At 36.4% G+C, this 24,513-nt stretch overlaps 2 protein-coding genes across 6 annotated transcripts; one reads left to right on the top strand and one right to left on the bottom strand.

The window, feature by feature from the left end:
• Positions 1 to 2,304: 2,304 nt before the first annotated feature.
• Positions 2,305 to 4,375, top strand: LOC108984896. 2 transcript variants are annotated; one of them, XM_035686801.1, is made up of 4 exons: positions 2,305 to 2,691; positions 3,473 to 3,823; positions 4,079 to 4,139; positions 4,244 to 4,375. In XM_035686801.1, exons 1-2 carry the CDS (start codon positions 2,388 to 2,390, stop codon positions 3,820 to 3,822), a joined length of 654 nt encoding a protein of 217 aa, XP_035542694.1. In that variant the 5' UTR covers positions 2,305 to 2,387; the 3' UTR covers position 3,823; positions 4,079 to 4,139; positions 4,244 to 4,375. The 2 variants fall into 2 exon arrangements, with proteins under 2 accessions (XP_035542694.1, XP_018812528.1); XM_018956983.1 differs by lacking the exons at positions 4,079 to 4,139; positions 4,244 to 4,375 and having other exon boundaries at positions 3,464 to 4,035.
• A 2,547-nt stretch (positions 4,376 to 6,922) lies between these two features.
• On the bottom strand, positions 6,923 to 23,492 carry LOC108984897 (small glutamine-rich tetratricopeptide repeat-containing protein). 4 transcript variants are annotated; one of them, XM_018956985.2, is made up of 10 exons: positions 23,312 to 23,492; positions 22,499 to 22,746; positions 21,750 to 21,786; positions 18,441 to 18,577; positions 14,722 to 14,788; positions 14,255 to 14,354; positions 13,079 to 13,242; positions 8,288 to 8,334; positions 8,165 to 8,215; positions 6,923 to 7,574 (listed from the first exon to the last, which is right to left on the bottom strand). In XM_018956985.2, the coding sequence occupies exons 1-10, from the start codon at positions 23,442 to 23,444 to the stop codon at positions 7,182 to 7,184; spliced, it is 1,377 nt and encodes a 458-aa protein (XP_018812530.1). In that variant the 5' UTR covers positions 23,445 to 23,492; the 3' UTR covers positions 6,923 to 7,181. The 4 variants fall into 4 exon arrangements, with proteins under 4 accessions (XP_018812530.1, XP_018812532.1, XP_018812533.1 ...); XM_018956987.2 differs by having other exon boundaries at positions 22,502 to 22,746; XM_018956988.2 differs by having other exon boundaries at positions 21,750 to 21,783; positions 22,502 to 22,746.
• Positions 23,493 to 24,513: the final 1,021 nt, after the last annotated feature.

Raw genomic sequence — 24,513 nt, 5'->3', positions numbered from 1 at the left:
ACCCACATCCAACTCTGGTTCATGATTATGAGCCTGACTTTGAAAGCTGAAGCCAAGCCTAACCCATTTGGCAAATCCCCCACCCCCACCCGTCTCCCCCATGTGAACATCGGCTTATTTGTTTCCTTCAGTACTACTACTTGGAGCCTTCAAAGATGTTTCAAGGACAGTCCCATTGCCGTCCTAATTTCTGCCTTTTCCATATATCCATATTGAAAAATATTGTTTCTGTTTTGTATTTTGTCATCTCCAATTACAACTACTTGGAGTGGTTTTATTTTTAAACAATTAGCTTATAATATTTCCACTTATTGGTTTATATCCCAAAGAGAAATGCTATTAATCATTTCATTATCCCGTTGTATCGTATCAATTTATTGAAAAAATGTTTGTTATATTTCACTTGTATATTAATCTTTTTTATGCTACATCAAGGAATGACGATAAAAGAATGATGATGGCATTTTTCTATATGTAACAATATACAAAACTATAAAACATCCCCCCCCCCCCCACCCCCGCGCGGAGGCCCAGAACCCCCTGGAAAGGGGGACAGTGCAGCAGGAGATGGAACTCGTTGGGACTCGATGGTCTAGATTCCTCAGATAATGTCCAGACATCAAGTGCCCACCCACTTAGCATACGCAATGTGCGGAGGATCGTTGATCTGCTGATAGGGAAAGCATGGACGGACTAGGAGAAGAATGTTGGAGTACTACATCGAATTTAATGGCCCTGTCGCCTGGGTGGCACACCGCATTAATGGAACCGTCGTAGGACCAGGCCACATTTAAAGGATATGACAGAATGAATAGTACGAGGATTTCAGATCCCATAGCTACATACTTGATCTACTCACCAAACTTCTAGTATAAATAGTTAATCCTAGGTACGAGGATCATCTCTAGTTTTTTAAGTTTCCTTATTTATTGTACTCCAAAAACATTTACTGACTTTGACATCGGAAGCTTCCCGCCCCCAGGCCGCCCTCTCAAGCCGCATTCGTCCTTCTCTTTGCAGGGCCCGTCATAAAGACCTGAATTGTTGGAGCCTGGTTCAAGGGTGTGCAAAACACGACATCAACAGTATTATATAAGTAGTAAAGTGATATGTGACTTAAGATCCACAAAAAGATTTCATAAAAGCAAACTCACAATGTAACGTATCTAGATGTGATACGTTAGATTTATTTTATAATAAAAAGAACTTTACAATTTGACGTACGATATCAAGGCACATCAATTTGTGAGGTTATTCATAAAAGTTTTTTTCTTTTTTTTTGGTGATCTCCGGTGATAAGCATCAAATTTTAATTAGTTTTTCGTTTAGATGGCTGATTGATGAATAACTTGCCTCATTGAGTTGAGAAGTTTTGTGAAGATAAACGAAAGGAAATCCATTTAGCAAGTATGACTAAGAATGAAATCTAGGGTAAAAACTAAAAGTATTACAACCTAAGAATGAAATCCATTTAGTAACGTCAATAGAAAAAAAATATTACAACCTAAAGTATTTTATAAAACTAAAATAATTTCATGACTGTATACAAAACCGTGGCCCATAATTCCATTCCATGCATTCGAAATCAGAGAGAAGGTTAACTAAAGTGACAGAATATATTCTCTCAGGGAATGCAATCGAAGTTCATTCCTCTTTAAATGATACTCTTCAGAACTCCTTCCTCTTTAGCCACTGGATATCAGACACCTCTCACCCTCACCCTCACCCTCACCCTCGCTTTGAGAACTGAGCCAAGATAAAAAATGGGTTTAATAAGTACATGACGAGGCAGTTCTTTTGTTTTTCTTTCTGTTTTCTCTTCTGAAAATACCTTAAATTCTAAAAAAATTGCTAAAAATTACTGATAAAATTTTTTTTTATTTAAGAATTAAGGAAGTGATTATTAATAAATTGATTTTTTTAATTTTTAAAAAATATTTAAAGATATATAAGAAATAAAAAAATAAAAAAAAAATACATTTTTACTAATCGATCAAATTTTATAGATTCATCATCGATTTTCATAGCATTACTCAAAAAGAAAATCACCTAAGCAATATTACACTTCTCATGTTACTACCTTCTTTTTATAAAAATAATTTTTTGTAGATTTTAAATTTATTTAATTTCTTTTTAAATAATGTAACACCAAAAATTAAAAATATTATTTATTATTATTACTACTACTACTACGATGGGCTATTGATTTGTTTGTGGGCCATATATGCATATATGTTCAACTTTTCTGTGTACTATAAAATGAATCTCCACCATATAAATTCACAGAACAAAGTCACTGATCACTCCTTCAGATTCAAATATTTTCTTTTTGTGTTCTCCACAGTCCACTGTACGTGCTTTCTTATTCACCTTTCCTCAACTATAACATGAATGGTTACAGAGAAGAAAACTCGTTAATCTGCTATTTTCATCCCAAACAAGTGGAAATAGGGGTCTGCCCCTTGTGCCTGAATGAGAGGCTCCTAATCTTGGCCTCAAAACAAGACCACCTTTCCTCTGCAGCTCGAAGCAGCAGTACCCGTAGATCAGCACAAAGCTCCTCCAAACACAGAATGCCACACATCACTCTTCCAAAGATCTTTGCTCTCGGAGGCTCTCTTCTCAGTCGACTCGAGTTCCGGCATTGGAAATCCGAGCACTCAGATCACGATGCCTCCACTAGTCAAGAAGGTATATATTGCTATTTAATTAGTACTGCTACTGATCCTCTTATCATTCCTGCCATTGTGAACTTACGATCATCACAAGTTTCCATTACTATTATATGTAGCAGATTTAAAATTTCCAACCTTTGCTTGCTTTTATCTTTTTGTATACTGATAAAGTTATGGTCAGAGCAAAGCAGCACAGAGATAGTGTGGCAAACAGAAAATTTGAATGGCATTGTGCGTGTTAGGAGTAATTTGGGTCTAAAATTTATGGAATAATAGGAATATACTCACATGATATAGAGAGACGACTTTTGAGAAATCATGATAGTTTAACTAACTTCGAAAAAAAAATATCATGTCTGCTAGCTAAATCTTGAAAATACAAACCAAGAGACTTGTAAAGAAGGATATTTGAAATCATCGATGCGCTTCGAATTCAGGGTTTTTGACAAAATAGTAGTGAAGACAAGCAAGAACATTCTATTGCCGATTTATATATATATATATATGCAATGAGATCTAGGAGGGATCTCTCTCGGATCATGACCCATATCCCTTAGCCTAGATATATAATATTGACAGTAAATAATAGCATGAAATGCAGGTATAAGTTATTTGGATCTGTGCAATTCAGGTCTTGATTTACCACATTTGGGTTCAAAGAACATGTATATCTTTTAGTTAATTTCCATATATATGAACGAAACGATTTTTTTTTTTTTTTTGTCCGTATAAGTTCTTTAATTATATTTTTTCTTGTTTTGGCATCCATTTTCACACTCGCAATTTAGCTTTTGAAGACTCATTTATATCTATCAAGTTTGGAGACAATGGTGCGGCCTCGTGGGAGAAGAATCCAGTACTTTCTTCTAAGGTCCCTCTAGAGAACTGCAACATATCTCGGAATCACCCGGCCTTGTTCACCAAAGAAGCCAAGGAGACGGCAACCACCAAGTCTGTAGTAGAACATGGGAAACCGCGTGCCTCACTCAGGTGGCGGAAGAGGATTGGTCACCTGTTCCAGCTCATCAGATGGAAAAGGTCCAACAAGAGCAATGTGTGCCACGTGAGCAGCAAGGTGGAGGGAGTGAAGGTGATCAGGAAGAGTTGGATAAGGACTCTGACAAAGAGAAAGACCACCATGGAATAAAGTAGGTTAAAGGTTTTGTACGAAGTGAAAACAGTCGATTTCTTTTCACTCTCTCATACCAATTGGATTGATGTACTGGGTTGATGCTCAAATGTGACTGTAAAGTTATCTATATATATATATATATATTGTGGAGATGGTAAAGTCAAAATAACTTTATCACTCAAAAATGTGCTTTTCTTTGCTTTGAAATCTTGTGGGGGTCCTTTTACTTTTCCCGCTTTCTCTTTTAATTCCATTGTTTTTTTTAATGCAGATGACAGTCTGTAATAGGAATGTCGAAATGCGCTCCGGTTTCAGAAATGGATGGCCAAAAGGTAGATCATATATAAATATATATATATATATATATAAATGTATAGATCAGAAAAAGCATTTATAAGCTAGCTGTGAGTTATTTTGGATATATGCTGCATGTTAGGTGTAACAAAGTGGGAAACAAATGGAGAACAATGGCCCATAAACAGTGCTAGAAAACTTGTCGTATCGTTGTCTTTAGTGGGAGAATATCTTGTTCCTTCTTCTCTGAACACACAAAATGCAGGAAGTGCAGAGAGCCATATCGAATGTTTTTGCTTTTATATATATATATATATATATATATAAATGATATGATTTCATGGATTAGAAAATGGTCAATAATTTATGTGCAAATGTTCAATTAGCTATATAGCTAGGCTTAACTTGTTTGTTTAATTATTTATGTCCTTTAGTACTTGAGGTATATACGTAGTTTGTCCCAATTAGTGTAATTAAACAAGCACGCTGCTAGCTCTAGCTAGCTAGCTAGTCTTGGGACCATTGATTTGCTACGTATATATACAGGACCGCATCGATCGGAGGTTGGAACAGCTAGCGATCTTATACGTATGGAGTGGACGAAAATGACGGGACATGAATCTTCACCCAAGTTCATGTATGTCATCAACAACTGCACAAGAAGACGTCCTATTCTCTAAGATATTATTATATACATATATTATATATTAAACATGACATGCAGCACATAATATATAAATGGAAGAGTTAGGGTCTAATAATATTATTTGAAAGCCGGCCAGTAGTACAAGATCAGATTTTAGCATATATATATATGAGCGAGAGAATTATAGTGAGAACACGAGCCAATATTAATGAAACATGAAAAAAGATGAGCCAGTACTCGATCTAGATATATAATATATATAGTTCTGAAGATGTAAGTCCGGCCGGTTGATGATTAATGTCGTTGGGAGTACTACGTACTCGACCAAAACTAAAAACGAAGGGACCGGAGAATTACATGAAATAATCTGTAAATTAAAGAAACATCACGTACTCGACAAGGCGATGCATGCATGGTCCACGTGGTAGCTAGCTAGGTGTACATGATCCAAATTCTCAAAGAAAAAATAATAAAGAAAAAAAAAAAGAGAGAAAATGGAAGGAGCCGACAAGGGAAGGCATGCAGGCGCTAGGGAGGAAAGATCGGAAGGACTGCTCCCCCTCCATCATGATCCCTTGTCGATGGATGAACTCAACATGCGTCGGTACGTTGCGAGAAAAGTAACCAAGAAAATATGAAAAGAAATGCATATATATGTTGATAAATGATCAAGAGGCCAGGCAGAGATAAAAACTTATAATTAGTGTACTCTTACTCAATATTATATATGTTTCATTGTACCATGCATTGGGGTTTTTTGTGTATACACTACAAGAAAGCTTATTTATGACCAATTATTTCTAGCGAAAATGATTATTTCAATTCCTGTCAAAATAAGTCTGTTTTTATCGCAAATAATTCATCACAAATACTTGTTTTTCTTGTAGATATATATATATATATATATATATATTACTCGTGCTTATATTAGATTAGTACGAAGAGTGCTAATTTTCCTGTTTCTAGTAGTTTGAGGGTGAAAATGTGTATAAATTTTAAAGGTTCATAGTGCAAATTAAGTGTAAAACATGACCTTATGTATCAATTTTCTTTTTTTAGGAGTACTGACTTTTAACATATATCATATATATATATGTTCACCATCGTACGTGCATGTTGCAGTACTTCTTGTGAAAATATATATAAAAGAACATTAGTATGTTTTTATGGTACTTAATTTACAGCACTAGTGGTGAAGGCATGCATAAAATTAAAGGATGTATCATGTATCTGAGTCTGAGAGAGAGAGAGAGAGAGAGAGAGAGAGAGTTTGTGGGTAAGGTATAAGCTGGAAAGATCAGTAGAGTGGGCGAGGGAGGACCCAGCAAGCAAAGCCTTTCATCCACCAAATATGAAGTGGAGATTGTCAGAAGAATAAAGGGAAGCAGCTTTACTGGCTTTGGTTCAAAGATGAAAAAGGGATTCTCTGAGTAGCCCGAGAGTCAATGAAACCTTTTAGATGCACATTGTTTTGTCACACCTCATCAAAGACCACTGTAAGTAATTAACTTCCTTTCCTCTTTTCCCTCCCTCCTCGTCTTCTCATCTTTCATAATTTTCTAGTGACTATGGCATGCAACGCATATGACATCATCATCTCTCTTGCTTCAGTTACTTCATTTTACAACAATTTTTCTATTCATTTTATATATATATATATATATATATTAATTACTTAAACATACAACCACTACTTAAAATGTGAATCAAGTACTGATAATGAAAGAATGATCATGACTAAAAGATGTAGTACTATTTTTCAATAAGCACTTCAAATCATCTTATAAAAACAAAAACGTAAACTAATACGGTCTGTGATATTGTAAAATATGTAAATCTACTTTTGTCAATATGGTATTTTTCTGCAGCCGAATAGTACTCTTATTCCTGCATTTTGCTGTGTTTGAGAGAGAGAGAGAGAGAGAGAGAGAGAGAGATGAAAGGCATGCATTAGAAGCTGCTTATAAATGACTATAATGGGGACACGACTGAGACAAGTAATAGTCCAAGAAGTGAACCCACCCTTCCAACAAGAAAACGACACAACGACACATACGAACAAAGTGGAAAAGATTTTGCGGTTGATTCTCTATTTAAGAGTACTGGAAGGATGCAACGACCTTCAAGCAAGCAAGCATGCATGATGGGTTGCCGAACAATAACGAATTATATACATAAAAAAATGAGGACAATTATATATAATGGTCTGCTTTCATCTGAAAGGTTGGTGCCTGTCCGTCAAATTTGACACAATTTCGTACTAGAAAGAAAATGAAAAAGAATAATAACGATGCAAAAAGTCGTGAGAGTTGAGTTTACTTATACAGTTCTAAAGAGTAATTATTAGATATTTCCAAAGTTCGAAGATACCTCGTTATCCGTACTTCGAGAATATCTAATAATTTTCCAGTTCGAAGACACTCGGAAGAAGATTTTAGTTCTGTGGCGGTCTTCCTTCCGTGGTATCTTGTGAATTATGATGGGATGCTGCCCCTGTGAACATCTCCATCACAGATCTCAAAGCTCCTGTCAGCTCCTCAGGCATTTGTTCTCCAAAATTCAAATTGATATTCCCCCCTATTCTTACTTCAGGATCTTCGGCTCCATTCACATGGCCGTCTTCTTCATGCCCGTCTCGAGAATTCTGTCCCTGGTATGCATTTGCGGCACTTGCAGCCATGTTCATAAACATGCTTGCAAAATCAGCAGGGAAGGCAGTAGTGCCAAATGGAATGGACGTAAATTGAGAAGGTGTAGCATGACTCCTTTGCCCTCTTGTAGACTGGTTTTCGGATTCTTGATCTCCACGACTTGTTGAAGAAGTATTCTGTGCAGGATAAGGGACAGGATAAGTTCCACAGAACTTGGTGAAACATGGTTAACATTAGCAAAACATACAAAGGACGACAACAAATGCTTAAATGTGTTTCAGAAAAGCATTTGGAAGAGATCCCAAGGAACCATTGTGTTGTCGTTGATGTCAAAAGTTGTGCGGAAGTATGATTTAGCTGCGTTTGGATGCTAAGGTGATCTCAAATGATCTGAGTTGATTTGTGAATTGTAATGTTTTGTAGGTTTCATTGAGATGTGTTTGAATGTAAACAGGTTGAGATGTGCGTTTGAATGTATGAAGTAGGTTGAAATTGATTTTAACTTTTTATGAAAAGTTGAAAAAATAGTGAGTCATCAATGATTGTTTGAGATGAGTTGAGGTGATCTAGACATAGCTTTAAGTGAGTTCAACAAGGGCCAAAGAACTTCAGTATATATGCAGAAGTACACCAAATAAGCTTAAGTAAAAATATCACATCCTAGTCGAGAAACTAGCGAAATGTCATATCCTACATCCAAAAAAGCGTCATTTAATAATGATTTTAAGGTGGCCTGCAATTCTTTTCTAGTTGAGAAACTAGGTACCTGATCATGTTCTGTACGTTGTTGCTCTTCCCTCAGTTTTTGCTCCGCAACCTGGTAACAACAATGCCATGATAAAGATAAAGTTGAAGAGGAAAAAGAAGAATTAGGAATAAAAGAACCAACCCGAATATTTTCCTTGACAGAGTCATTATCAGGATCTAATTCCATTGCTGAAAAGGCAAAATCTCACAATTAGAGATAATTTTACTACAGTTCTTAATCGAGCCAAAAACAATAATTGAAAAAAGAGACCTATTTTGATACCCAATGAAGGATTGTTCTTAATATTTTTTTTTATGACGAGGAACCCTTTTTTTTTTTATAAGTAATCAAAGATATTGTATTCATAGAACTAGGCAAGGCCCAGGTACACAGGAAGTATACATGAAAAAGCCTAGCTAGAGGTTACAATAGAAAGGAGAAGATCATGGACACTAGATCCAATACAAACTATAGCCCCCGCCCATAGGAACAATGACTTAAAGAAGAAAGCTTTAAGCTCAGCCAAAGTTCTCTCATGATCATCAAAACATCTAGCATTTCTCTCACTCCAGAGACACCAACACATGCATATTGGTACCAATCTCCAAATTGCCGCTACCTGAGAATCACCATGGAGGCCTCTCCAACTTGCTAGAAAGTCCACCAATCTACTAGGCATAACCCAAGACAGGCCGACTCTAAAGAAGACGTCATCCCATATAGCCTTGACTACCTCGCAGTGTAGAAGCAGGTGATCAACTGACTCCCCATTCTTTTTACACATAACACCAATCTAAGACAATAACCCGACGTTTCCTCAAATTATCAGTAGTGAGAATCTTGTCCAAAGAAAGCTGCTTTTGAAGGAGCTTTCGTCTTCCATATGCTCTTCCACGGAAACATTGACAAACCGGGGTTCGTGAGCTTATGGTAAAAAGAACTGACAGAGAAAGTACCTTTCTTAGTAAGATTCCAAAGCATCTTGTCTCCGGAACCGCCTGAAATACTTACGGAATATAAAGCCGCAAAGAACTCCGTAAAAGACTCCAGTTCCCAATCATGAGCTGCCCTAATGAAATCCACATTCCACTGAGGGGCGCCATTTGAAAAGATCAAGATATCAGCAATCGAAGCCTCCTTAACTCTAGCAAGAGCAAAGATGGCAGGGAAGGTATCTTGTAAACAGTGGTTGCCACACCATATATCAAGCCAAAAACGGACACGCGAACCATCACCTACCACAAAATGCTCATGATCCCGGAAGGTCCCCCAACAGCTTCTGATGTTTTTCCACAAACCCACTCCGTGAGAACCTCGTACCTCATTCGAGCACCAGCCTCCCCAAGCTTCCCCAAACTGAGAATCTATAACGGACTTCCAAAGTGTCTCCCTTTCATTTTGGTACCTCCACAACCACTTACCCAAAAGAGCTTGATTGAATTTCATCAAGTGGCAAATCCCCAACCCTCCCCCCGATATTGGGTTACAAATTGTAGACCAATTAACCAGGTGGAATTTGAACTCTTCCCCCAAGCCACTCCATAAGAAATCCCTTTGAATCTTCTCAATGCGATTAGCCACCTTTACAGGAAGCGGGAACAAAGACAAGAAATAGGTGGGTAAGTTAGAGAGAGTGCTTTTAATCAAAGTCAACCTACCACCTTTCGACAAGTAAAGCCTCTTCCAAGCAGCCAATCTGCACTCCACCCTTTCGACTACAACGTTCCAAATCCTTTCAGATTTAAAAGACGCACCCAACGGTAAGCCGAGATACTTCAAAGGAAGTGATGATATCTTACAACCCAAGGTGGAAGCTAGAATCTCCACATCAGGGGCAGCCCCCATTGGCACTATTTCCGACTTTGCAAGGTTAATGCTCAAACCTGACACAGCAGCAAAGCAAAGGAGAAGCGCCCTCAAGACACTTGGACTTGTCCAAGATGAGCACCACAAAAGATGAGCGTGTCATCAGCAAATAATAAATGAGAAATGTGGAGATTGCCATTCCCCACCGAGAAACCATGGAGCAACCCACCATCCACCAGACCCTCAATCATCTTACTGAGTGCTTCCATGACAAAAAGGAAGAGAAGAGGAGAAAGCGGATCTCCCTGTCTCAGACCACGAGAGGAGTTGAAGAAACCCACTGGCGATCAACCCTACTGACTAGACAAACATGACATGTCTTTTACCTAGTTAAAGGATTATTCAAATATTATTCTAGAGACAGCATTTTTTAATATGTAGATGAACTTGTTCAAAACAAAAGAATGTGTAGGTGCATGATTCTATAAATAGAGATGGGCTCGTTAGAATAGTGAGATGAGATGAGATGGTGAGATGAGATGAGATGAATAAAATATTGTTAGAATATTATTTTTTAATAATATTATTGTTTTGAGATTTGAAAAACTTGAATTGTTTATTATATTTTGTGTGGAAATTTGAAAAAGTTGTAATGATGAAATGAGATAAAGTGAGATGGTTTCTGTATCTAAATGAGCCCTAACTGTGCACCATAAAGCAATTGTTAAAGATTCAGGAAAAAAAAAATTATTGTTTTGGGATTTGAAAAGTTGAATTGTTTATTATATTTTGTGTGGGAATTTGAAAAAGTTGTAATGATGAGATGAGATAAGATGGTTTCTGTATCCAAATGAGCCCTAACGGCTCACCATAAAGCAATTGTTAAAGATTCAGGAAAAAAAAAAGAGGATAAATTCAATGAACATCCATCTAGAGAGTACGTTTTCTCTTCACTCATACAATTCTGTCTCAAATACAGTGTCGGACATGTAACTGGCTATTATGATTAATGAGATGAGATATGGAAGGATGATGTTCTACTAAATTTGACAGGAAAAGTTAATATGGCCATGTGATAACTGGATCTTATATGAGAAATAACAAGGGCTACGTACAATTCAAGCCTCCACAAAAGTTTGAAACTTTGATGTATAAAAGAGACCCGCTCTGCTAAGTGCTAACTAATAGAGGAAAAAGCAAAAGAGATCAAACATTCTAGAAAACTAGGAAATTTCTGCATATGCGGAAATTGTGGTCCCCGCATATGCAGAAACATCCTCCACACTTCAATGATACCGTCTTCCCAAAGGATATTGCCAGTATCTCCACCGACCCCTTGGGATATAACCCATTTGAACCCAAACAGAAGAAATATCAATACCCTTAACTCCCAACCACCATTAAAAGTTTTTTTGTCTATGACGGGGGGGAACCACCCCACGGCAGAGCCCTTAGGACTCACCCATGGAACCTAAACCCCGGGGAGACTAACACAGCAACCCACCACTATGGCCTCCCAATTAAATTGCAGTTTGATCCCAAGGGGAATCAAACTAGTGACATGGGGCACATGCAAACAAGTTCGCCCTTACCACTTGGGCTACCCATAGGTGAGTCCAACCACCATTAAAAGTTGATGAAAGAAGTGATCATTCCGCCTACAAATACAACACCAGTCCATATTATCACCCATTCCTTTCTCAAATTATCTACTGTATATGAGGGTTGACTGTACGGTAAAAGGATTTAACCTCAAAGGACAGGTTTTGGTAGGAATCCAACCAATTTTTAACCCCCCCCTCTCATCCTTACAAAATATTCTCAATAAAATAATAAATACGTCTCCAAATCAAATGCTGATCCGATAAAGTACTGTTCCATCGTGGTATATTGTCCAACTGCTCAAGAGCTGCAACCGAAGCCTCGTTACAGCTAGAATTACTAAACAATACCGGGAACACCATCTTCATAGGTTGATCTCCACACCGACATCATATTTCAAAATCTAACTTTCAACCCATACTAATAAAACGAGAATAATCTCCTCATCCCCTTCTGATATTTTTCCACACTCCAAGCAAAAGGGCGATTAACCTCATTTGAAGCCCATCCTCCCCCCACATGCTACCGAATTTTGCTTCCACCATTGATCGACACAAGGCCTTCCCTCTCCATGGCATACCTGGTACCTCCATAGCCATTCGCCCAAAAGTGCCTTGTTAAACATGATTAAGTTTTTAATCCTTGAACTGCTTTATGAATTAAAGTGCAGGTCTTAGGCCACTTGACAAGGTGGTTGAACTCATCACCAACTCAAGTCGCACAGTTACTAGGGAAACGAATAGGTCACATGCTTCACTTCTGTACATGTGTATATTTAGTCCCCTTCTTTCTTATTAGTCGTGTTATGCTCTGTTGACATATTTCTTCGTTATATCTCCAATAGAAGGGGGAAAACAACAAGAAGAAGAGAGACTAACTAATTACACCATTAAAATCAAGTTCAAGCTTTCAATACCCTTTTCACGATAATGATAAGCTCATGCAGAGACATCTGAGCTTGAGTCAAGCCCAAACACAAATGACACACAAACAAACTAGGCATCAAAGAACCAAAGTTTGGCATAACTTTCCTTGCATTCGCCCCTAGAGAAAACAAGCTGAAAATATAGGCAAAATTTTTGTTAATAAAAAATGAGCATAAGAGTTTTGTTTTCAAAAAATAAGCATAGCATTTTATCTTTCATCTGTCAACTGTTCAAATATAAGGGAAGATAGAGATCATTTTGCTCAATCATTTCAAGGAAGTCTGAAGTTGTCCTCCATTAAGACTTGCAGACTTTATCTGAACAGTTTTGGATTTATAAGGATTCCACCATCGTATGCTAGGAGAGTCCACCACCACCAATGGAAAATCCCTTTATTAATTTTTTTGATAAGTAAAAATCCCTTTATTAATTATCCCCAACTGATACATTAGTATGCATGCATGATGCATATAAATGACTTAATTGTTATAGTTCAACCTCTACTTTCCTCCAACAGGGATGCAGGGAAAAAACTGAAAGCATTATAAAAAAAAGTACTACGCAATGACTGGCACTAAGAAATTAATCTGTCACCAACCTTTTTTAAATCCTTTATTGATAGCATCACTGTAGTTCCCTTGTGCATAATAAGCCAAACCCAGACGACTGTATGCCTTGCTATAACTTGGGTTAATTTCAATGGATTTCATGCAGTCTCTGATTGCTTCAGTGTATTGGTGGATCTGAGTGTAAGCAGCAGCTCTGAGTTTCACACATCATGTTAATGAATCTATATTTGCATTCTAAAGAATACAAAAATCTAATAAGTTTAAAATTGTGGCAAACAGATAAAAAGAAATAGTTTTCAGCAAGCAAGGCATGACTGTCTAATTACAGCAATAAATTTTAAGCACTTGAAGTTCCTGCTAAATGTCATCAAGTAAACAGCAGATGTCCTTTGAATTTTTTTCTCTTCTTCGTAATTGAGATATATTGACATTACAATAGATGGTGTGTGTTGTGGGGGAGGAGGGAGGGATGGAGGGGTGTGGGGGAGGAGGTTAGATGGTGTGATGACTTGGGTCACCTTGACGTGGAAGGTTGGGTTTAGAATTCTAATTCACCTTTAGATCTTTATTTTTCTCATTGTTTACAACAGACTTTACCATCATTTGGCATTGTATACGATCTGAACAACCTTATGTATACAGCATCAATATTACATAAACCCCAATTTAGACTACCTTTCATTGGTGCGGTATCTAGATTTGATGCTGGGGAATGGACTTTTTCTTTTTCCTGGGCAAGATGCGGTTGGCTGGGGAATGGACTTTTTCCATCAAGTTTTAAAAACAGTGGTTGACATGCATCGCAGTGTTGAAAATTATTCTATATTTTAGGAGACCAGTACAGCTTTGTACCCAAAGTACCAAAAATTGACCCACTACACCTTCCAACTACCAAGACCTAACACTTTGAATATTCTTTCAATGTTGAACATTAGGATGGATGAAAAATAGGGGACGTGGAACAATATTGATAGTAGGGTGAAAAGTGTCAGTTTTAGTAGTTTGGGGTACAGCAAAACTCCTAGTAGTTTGAGGATGTAAATTGTATTTATCCCATACTCCAGGCTTAAAATTTTGAAGAATTACACAAACATACAGACATAATCAAAAGAACAACACTCAATGTGAGCCACTCTGTGAGAACTAATGTCAATGCATACAGCTACGACAACAAAGATTAGTAAATCTAAACAGTAGTAGAGTACCTGTTACAGTAGTAGACAGCATTATTTTCGCGAAGTGCTATAGCACAAGTATACAACTCGATTGCATCAGAATACAGCTTTGACTGCATGGCCCTGTTACCTGCACACAGAAAACTTTACATAATAAATCTAGCAAGCGGATGGCTTAATCAGATAATGTAGATATTTTCAACAACATATTGCACGGAGAGCAATATCATTGAATGTTGATGGACCAAAACATAATTTCAAAAAAAAAAAAAGCCCCCAGGTTCACATTCATAAAGGCATATATAAATGTTTGGATAGCATTTTTCATGGCATATATCTCATTGGAAATACATGTAACTGAGAGTTAGCACAACTTCTGCACGAGGGAGAATAAAATTCAATTCTCACAAACTCTCTTTAAGAGAAATATGAGCAAGAAAATATAGGCATGAAAAGCACAAGCTAGCACAACCATAGGCTTGCAAACTTAAAAACACCTTGTGATTTTAAGGTCTCAGCTAGGTTGTCGATATCCAATGTCTGGCATCCGGATCTTTCCAACTCCTAATGTGGCACAGAAAATTTTTGTCAATAAAGTATTATTTGTTTGATAAGTGAAAAGAATTGTCAATAAAGTATTATAGGGGAAAAAGAATAAAAAGAACTAGGAAATCAACAATTACATAACTTAAATGACATGTTTAGAAGGAATAAACATAGCAGAAAACCATTAAAAAAGAACATAATAAGTACATCACTAAATATTGGAAACCAACCAACAAAAGGATCAAAAAGGAAGAAAAGAGTGGTAGACTCAACAAGAACCGTGTATAAAATCAGGTTCTCAAATGGTTATGATGTGGAATCTCACATAGGCAAAGTCCTTTGAACCCGCCATTAGGGAATAAATCCCAGATACACAACCCCACAAGCCAAAGTCGTGTATCAGGTAATCTAAAGGAAAGGAACTTATTATGCATAATCGAACCCAGGATGTTATAGCCTACAGCTTATTACTTGATTTGATAATCAAGCAACAAAAAAGTATATTGGCAATCACGCCATGTTAATTTCAGATCCCTTAACAATTCAACTGCATTCAACAAAAGGGAAACTAATATAGATGAAAAAACAACATTAACAACCTGTAACACCCCATTCCCATGGTTAATAATAAAATCACTTTTAAAAATTCTCGGGAGCCGGAGTGCTACTACTGAACCTAACTTAAAAATATATTTGTTTTTTATAATTACGCCAGATACAAAGATTCCACAAAAAATAAAAATCGTTCTTTATTAAAAATACTGAAATCATAAAAGAGAGTGCGAGGAAGCATTTATTAGTTTGTGCTATAAAAATCATAACTTCAAATCTCCATACATGATCTAGGCCACTGCCACGTCTCCCTGGACTAAGTCTCATTCTGCAACTCTAGCTTCATAAATATTCTGACTTGGGGTGGTTTAAAAATATAAAACAACTGAAATGAGTCGATGACTCAATACAAAACTCATCATAACATATACATACTTAACATAAGGTTTTTCATAAAATATTTCGTGCAGAGAACTTAAAATCATGATTGTTCATACGTATGCTATGACATGCATGACTTATCTTGGCTTATCTAACTTATCTTACTTAACCCTGTGTGCAAGGTTGTGCACCAGCCCCACATCTCGCGGCCACAAAGGGAGCCGCTAATAGTATTCTAGCATATTATGGTGGACCACGCTTAGATTTGTGGCTTGTACATCCACCCTTAAATTGCATTGGTACCATGCATCTGAATGATTATCTAATTAACTGTTCTGAGTTTATCTTACACTCGATCTTATGAAAGCTTACGTGTCTTATACATGAGATGCATAATATATACATAACTATAATATGCAAAATGAAACATGATGAATGACGTGCTTGTAAATATCATGACATGCGTGGTACATAAACACTGGCTTCCAAAGAACTGACTTTAATAATTATATATAACTAGCTAATGTATATTAATCCTAATTTATAATCAAGCTACTTACCTTGTAGTGTTGTTTTATTAAATTTCCGACACAATCGATCACGGTGGTGGACTGGATATCTTGGGTTCGGCTGCTACACTTATGGAGGTTTATGGTTTTTTTTCCAAATAAGACACAAAAGGGAGATATTTATAGAGATTTGGGAGAGGATGCCAACGAGTTTGAGTTGGACTCGGTCAATACATGTAGTGACACTAATATGCTGAACACTCAGTCGTGATCATCTAAGATTTGAATTTAAAAATATAATCTAGTAGTTAATTCAATGTAGGATTGATAGTGATTAAGACTGCGTAAGGGACTTCAATCAGTGATGATTTTAAATTGAAATAAATTTCTAATGACCGATCTTTAAATTCTAAAAGGAGTCTAACTCGTTTAATAATAAATGAGATTTAACCTAGTTATTGAGCCTAATTAAAACTCTTAATCCACTTCAATAATTTATCGCCTGTGGACTCATCCAATATGGCCCATTAAATATAATTTAGACCCAATAAAAATTATCACGCTCCTCAATGTTTTCATCAAGATGCTCACGACACATGACCCATGAGAACAATGAGAATATGGGCGTATACTGTAGAATAATCCATTAGTGACTTTCTATTTCAATTCTGCTGAAACTCCCTCCTACAAAGAAAGACTTCATATGCTTTTCCTCTATACAAAGGCCCTGATGCCAGACATTAAGAGTGTATGTGATCTTTAGAACTACAAAAGGCTAAAGGCAACCAATAAGGATTTGCCAAAAAAATATATTAATTCTCATGTTAGAGCATATCCTCACTTCTAGGATGTATTGACACGTGTAGTGTGTACTCCATGCATAAAGGTAAGGGATGACTTGACTTTGTCCCAAATTGTATTAGAATTAGCCCGAGGATATAGTTTTTTTGATAGGTAATTAAAAATACATAATAAGATTCAATCCTTTTTGTTTGAAAAAGTGAGAGAAATATAGTTGCTCATGTGTTCTCCCAAAGAAACAAGAGGAAAAGACTGAGGAAGAGATTCTGAAAAGAAGAAACACTCTCAATATTGCTTCAAGGGAACGAGTAATGTGGGAACTGAATCGAATCCACACTGACCAGATGATGAAGACTTTCAACCGACAAAGTAGAGAAGATAAGATGAAGCAGGATTTGTGTTTTTTAAAACATTTTTCTCTATTTTTAGTGACGTAGAAACATAGAGACGAGATATGAGGGAAGGCGATGTATAAACCCTAAGAAGCCAGAGAAAGGGGCGAACTCTATAAATCAATAAGACCCATGAATAATGAAGCCACCAAGGGAATATAAGGGGAAAAATCACACCACAACATCCTCCTTATAAAAATATGAACTCCCATCAACATCCTTTTAATTCACCAAAAAAGAGGGACCAATATATTGTTTTTTTTTATAGGTAAATTTTTTAGGATAAATACTTGGATGGTGGTTTGAACCCAGGAACTCCCATCCCATAGCAATGAGCTTAACCGTTGGGCTGCAACTCAGTTTTTTTGGAACCAATATATTGTTAGTGAATGAACTGCTCAATTTATGAATTCCAACCATGTGATTTACAGTTAAGCAGCATTTTAGTATGTCGAGGTGAATCCAAAGCATGGATATTCTATTGAGATACTGCATGAGGGAACTGGATGACCAAACACTAAAGTTGACTAAAACCCAAGGGGCAAAACTGAGATGGTATGCAAGATTCATATGTTTGACAACTACTCCTAAATTTACCAAAGATAAGCCCACAACGTCTAAGAAATAAATATTATTTTTTATAAGATATAACAATAAACGTCTGAGAAATATATATTAACAACTCCAAAATCACTAGACTGTTTGGCATGAATTCCCTTAATTCCCATTGGTCATGACAATGAAGTGGTCTCACCTTTAGATTATTGTGCTTTTGAGACCACACACCTTTCCATTCTCATAGTTTTGTGCAGGGAAGTTGAGTCACTTTGCTTTAGTAGCATTTCCAAGGCACACGGAATAACATCTTGCAAAATCCCTTGTAGTTCTATATTTTACATACTTATCAAAAACAATATTTTTATGACTACACACTACACTAAAATAATCAGCTGATCCATAATCTTAAGCAGCATAAGCATACAAATCCATATATTGAATACAACATATGTAGGTTTGCAGGAGAATGAATCATACAGATAAAGCATCCTGAAATAAACGGGTTGTTTTCTCCAATTGGACTGGGTCATCATTTCCATCAGGCATGGTTCTGAAAAAGTGGATTTTCTCAAGTGCAGCAAAGAATTGTCCAAAAAGTTCATCTTTAGACATACCTACCAACAACATTGTCAATAAAAAAACATTAGCACAAAATTTATAAATATGCGGGAAGAATTCTAAACCAATCTCCAGCTCAATTACATTGTAGAATAAAGTCTTAACATCTATGAACACCTCCAACCAACTTATTTGTGAAAGTATTCTTTACCAAAATCTCAGCAATACCTCAAAACAAAATAGATACAAAAACATTCAAATAATACAGGGGCATCAAACAATTTCTTCTTATCTGATGGTTGAGCAGTTTCCCCAAACGGTACCAACACTAGGCAACAAAATGTAAGTCTTTTTTAATCCATTTTAAATTTGTAGAGGTAAAAGAATATTAACTTGGTGAGCGGGATGTACAAGATTCTCTCCAAAGTTTTGGTGAAAAGATTAAGCAAGGTGATGGAGAAGTTAATATCATAGCCTCAAAATGCCTTTGTCAAAGGTAGGCAAATTCTCGACTCGGTGCTTATTGCCAACAAGTGCTTGGATAGTAAATTCAAGTCTGGCGAGCCAGAACTTTTGTGCAACTTAGATATGGAAAAAGCTTATGATCATGTAAATTGGAGAGTCTTGCTTTACATGCTCGAGAGATGTGGCTTTGATATGAAATGATGTACATGGATCCATCCTTGTATTTCTACAACTTGCTTCTCTATATTGGTGAATGGAATGCCAAAAGGCTTCTTTAAAAGCTCACAAGGCTTGAGACAATGTGACCATCTATCTACGCTACTTTTTGTTTTTGTGATGGAAGTTTTTAGCAAGATGATTTCAGGCATCGTGGAGGGTGGTTTCATATATGGGTTCTTAGTGGAGGAGGAAAATATTGGCACTCTCAACATATCCCATCTATTATTCGCCAATGATACCCTAATCTTTTGTGGGGCTTGCCACAATCAACTTCAAGCTTTGAGGGCTCTCCTTTTATGCTTTGAAGCTGTATCAAGGTAGAAGATGAACTTGGCCAAATCAAAAGTAGTTGCGGTGGGGGATGTTCCTAATGTGGAGGGTATGGCTTCAATTTTGGGATGCAAGATGTCTCAACTGCTTATGAAATATCTTGGCCTCCCGTTGGGTGCTTTGTTCAAATCGATATCTATTTGGTATAATGTTCTAGAAAAAATTGAGCTGAAATTGGCTAGTAGGAAGAGGATGGATTTATCCAAAGGTAGCAGGGTCACCCTAATCAAAAGTACTCTTTCCAACTTGCCAACCAACTTCCTATCCTTATTTCCTCTCCCCACCAAGGTGGCTCATTGCATGGAGAATCTCCAACGTGACTTCTTATGTGGGGGGGATAAACAATGAGTTTAAGTTTCACTTGGTGAAATGGACCACAATATGCTCTCCTATTCAAGGAGGTTTGGGTGTTCGGAACTTGCAATTTTTCAATAAAGCCTTGCTTGGCAAATGGCTATGGAGATACCACAATGAAAGGGGGGCCTTGTGGAAATTCGTCATCGAATTAAAGCATGGTGAACCAGGGGGACGATGGTTTTTCAATGAGGTGAGTGGGCCTTATGGTGTGGGGTTATGGAAGCATATAAGAAGAGGTTGCGACACATTCAAGAAATATCCGCTTTAGGGTGGGTGGTGGATTCAAAATTAAATTTTGGCACAATGTATGGTGTGGCGATAGGGCCCTCAGGGAAACTTATCCTTTATCGTATAGCAAGAATAAAAGAAGCCTCGATTGCAAACCTCTTAATACTCTCTAATGGTATTCCCCAATGGAATGTTACATTCCTCAGAGATGCACAAGATTGGAAAATTGACGCTTTTTCAGAGTTCTATGACCTAGTGTACTCCACCCATTTGTTGGGGGAAGTCGAAGACAAGATAAGCCCTCTAAGAAAGGGAAGTTCATAGTTTGCTCTTTCTACCAAGCCATGACAATGCACAATACAAATCCATTACCATGGAGAGGCATTTGGAAGATAAAGGCAACATTTTTTGTATGGACGACTTCCTTGGGGAAGATCCTTACTCTAGACAACATAAAGAAATGTCAAATCATAGTCATGGATTGGTGCTATATGTGCAAAAAGAGTGGAGAGTCGGTTGACCATCTACTACTTCACGGATATTTTCTAGTTTGAATGAACCAATGAATGCCTTAGAAAAGATCTTGACGATGGAAATTTGGGAAAGAGGCATATTGTTGTAATGGAGTGGCATTGCATGTGCAAACAAAATGGGGAAATTTGCGACATTATGAGTTGGCTAAGGACTTAAAGGGCAGAGCAATATTTAACACTTGGGATCAAGTGAGTTATTCCCCTAAAGGTGATGGAGTCGTTGGTTGTTGGTGAAATCTTTGGGAAAGTCACGAAAATTAAAACGTTTAAAGGATGGTCCCGCCGGGCTTAATATGGTGCATTTGGAAAGAATGCAATGCCCAAACTTTTAAAGACCGTGAGAGGATGGTGACAGAGTTACAAACCATACTATAGAACAATCTCTATCACAACAGCTCCCACTTCTCTAGCCTTCTAGACTTTTAAGGACTTTTTCCCTTCATCTTCTTCTCGCTAGTTCGGTGTCTCCTTTTATATACTTCTAGTGTAATTGGATTTCTGCACTTTTAATAAATTTTGCAGTACTTACAAAATACTATTCCTAGCTAGTTCCCCCCAAGTCTTCTCAATTAGACATAAGAATGATATACTTAAATATCCAGAAAAATCCCTTGAATCTAAGACTTTCTCTTCTGCAACCATTCCTCTTTCTTCACAAAATAGTGAAGCCTACTTTTCCATTATGAATAAAATTTTCTACTTATCAAGAAAAATTACTTAAGCCCCATGTGCAACACATAAAAATAGTCAATCATATGACTACTAACAATATTCAGAATAATTAATGTGTTTCTGATAGCTTGTCGAAGCTAGGCTGTTTAGGACCAAAAAAATCGAAGGCATTATAAATGCAACACACCTGTGTACTTGGGCTGCACTGTTGTGCTTCTTAAAAAAAAGTTTCTTTCTTAAAAAAAAAACGCAACACAGTTTTTCCTATAGGGGCTTTGTGTTGTCAGAATTTTTAAAAAAAACCAGCAAATTCTATAACAAAGTCATACCTTAAAATACCATACAATGAGAAAGCTACAGAGTAAGAGAAGATCAATACAGAAAGCAACAACTTCAGCATCAAAACAAGAAGACATTAACCTACCCGATACTAGAGGTTTCCTCGTCCCAACCTCACCCTGCTTGAGTTGGAAAACATGAAACAAAGTCACAACTCAAATTCAAGAAGCATTGCATGATAACAGAAACAAAATTAATTCCAAATGCATGCAACTCTGCAGCATCATCAAAATTATAACCTCAGATAAAACCAAAGAAAGGAAAATCAACAAGCAGAATGTAAGACACAAATTTTAACACCACAACATCATCAACCAAATGTAAACATTTATAGTATATCAATTCAAATCCTCCAACACTATGACAAAAAACATTACAGACAGGGTAAATATCACCTATAAACATATTAACAGACAAGGGAACTTTCTACCATTTCATGAATATATTAAAGTATGGCAAAATTTATATAATCATATCAATTTTGTCGATTAGGCCTAACAACAAATACAGTTACCAAATTAGAGTCCATCATATCCTCCTCAAATCAACAGTAATTAAACTTAAGTATCATAGAATTCCATGGGCATTGCCTCAAGAAATGGTTCAAAACATCAGTACTATTTCTAATGAGCACTCAGAGCTCCACTACAAGCCATTTTACTCCCATGTTTTGGAAAAAAAAAAATCCAGCACCTAAACTAAACATCTTTAAAGGCACACATTAGGATGACTAATTATCAAAAGCAGACTAGGAGAACAATGTGTGTGTGTAAAAACATATAACATGATGCATGCACAACACACACACACACGAGAGAGAGAGAAAGAGAGAACCACAGAATTTGATGCCTCTGAAAGCTTAGCATCAGCAGTATCAGTTCGAGCATCCTCCAAGATTGTGCCATGAGCAGTATAAGTTCGAGCTTCATGATGCTCATTTGCTTCCAATGAATGAAATAAGTCAACCAACAAATTGGGCTTTATATGGTCATCAACAGAAGATGAATTGAGCTTAAACGCCTCTGTTAAACATTCCCTAGCAACTTCAAGACCTTCAAGATCAACACCAGGAGCAGGTTCAACTGTCCTAAAGGTAACAAACCACCATCAAAATAGGCATCTAAAAGTTAAAGATGAGATTTTTCATTCAAAGAAAAGATATAAAAGTAAAGAGACAAAAAATACAAAGCCATATGCACCCACTAACCAGAAAGGAAAAAAAAAATCTCCAGATAAGGCTTTTTTTTTTTAAACTTCTCTAAGCGAAATGTCTACTCTTAACGATCAACGAAAATTTGATCGCACAAACGGCGAAGCACACAGTGACACAACAATGGCTCATTATAAGGCACTAAAGTCTCAACGCTCTAGCATCTATTCCAATCTCTCCGAATGAAAGGCTTGAAGTATGTAGATGAGCTAGATTTTAAGTACGATTTTGCAACTCTATTTAGAATGATAATCCCGAAGAACGATGCTGGAAATAATATCAGAATAAACGATCATACTCGAGCAAAAATATACCTTTAAAGAATGCACAAAAACCAGAAAGGAAATCAATATCTAAACATATAATTGATTAGAGATTCATTAGTTTAGAACTAGAAGACAAAAACAGAGAGAGGGAGAGATAGAGAGAGAGAGAACCGGAGTTGAGGAAGTCGAAGAAGGCACGAACAATGCGACGAGAGATGGGAGAATCGGTGTTCAGGTTGTAGTTGGCCATGGCGAGCGACTGTGCATTATGAAGGGGATGAGCGCGTGGCTCGATGGCTTTCATATGCGGGGTTTCGGATCTTTCGGGAGTCTCCAAAGTCCAAAAAGTAGGAGTTTTGTGCAGCAGACTCAGTGTTTGGCTGCAGGTCGATGCAAGTCTTCACCGGGAACGGAATAAGTTATTGGCCAAGTTTTTTTCTCGAAGAATAATGCTTAGTCCACCGGTAGAATCCATCGGATTATTATTATTTTTTTTTTACTTAATTAATAAATTATTTTTTAATAATATTGTGAATTTTTTTTAATGTTAAAAAGATATAAAAGATATATATAAAATTAAAAAAAAAATGCCATTTGGCCTTGTCAATAGCTCCCATCGGTGGAATCCACCGGTTGGTGTAGCACCACTATTTCTCAAAATTAAAATTTGCAAATCTTTCACAATCAATTTAAAAAAATAATTAGTCCACAGTTTTAAAAAATAGAATTTTTAATGTAAATTTTAGTTGTTTGTCACTATTTTTAAATAAATTATGCAAAATTTATACGTTTGAAAATTGCATAAATTATTATTTTTAATTTAAAATATCTATTTTAAGACTAGTTTAGATTTAGAGATAAGATGAGATGATTTTAGATAAAATATGAAAGTTAAATAAAATATTATTAGAATATTATTTTTTAATATTATTATTATTTTAAAATTTGAAAAAGTTGAATTGTATATTATATTTTATGTAAAAGTTTAAAAAAATTGTAATAATGAGTGAGATGAGATGAAATACTTTCTGAATCCAAAATAGACCTCAGTTTTCTTTAAAACCTAAGTTGAAATTTTGTAAGGCAACTCGTGGTGGCTGTTACCCTAACCACAACAAGGTAGTCATGTTACCCTTACATGATTTTGTTATATTTCTTCAAATATAATATCAATTATACATTATAAAAAATGTATTTCTTATTTATAAATATTATTGAAATTTTTAAGAAAAAAAAAATAAATTGGATAATGTGCATGGTAATCTAGGATTTGATAATGTGTTTTCCGTTAACATTGGAAAGAAATTTTGGTAAAGGTCCTCCACCTAAATATCCCCTAATAAAACAGATATTTGGCCAAAACTTGTAATGAT

This window comes from Juglans regia, chromosome 16 (genome assembly GCF_001411555.2).
Source record: "Juglans regia cultivar Chandler chromosome 16, Walnut 2.0, whole genome shotgun sequence".
NCBI lineage: Eukaryota > Viridiplantae > Streptophyta > Magnoliopsida > Fagales > Juglandaceae > Juglans > Juglans regia.
Note: the sequence above shows the minus strand (reverse complement) of the source record. Positions and strands in the feature narration are given on the sequence as shown.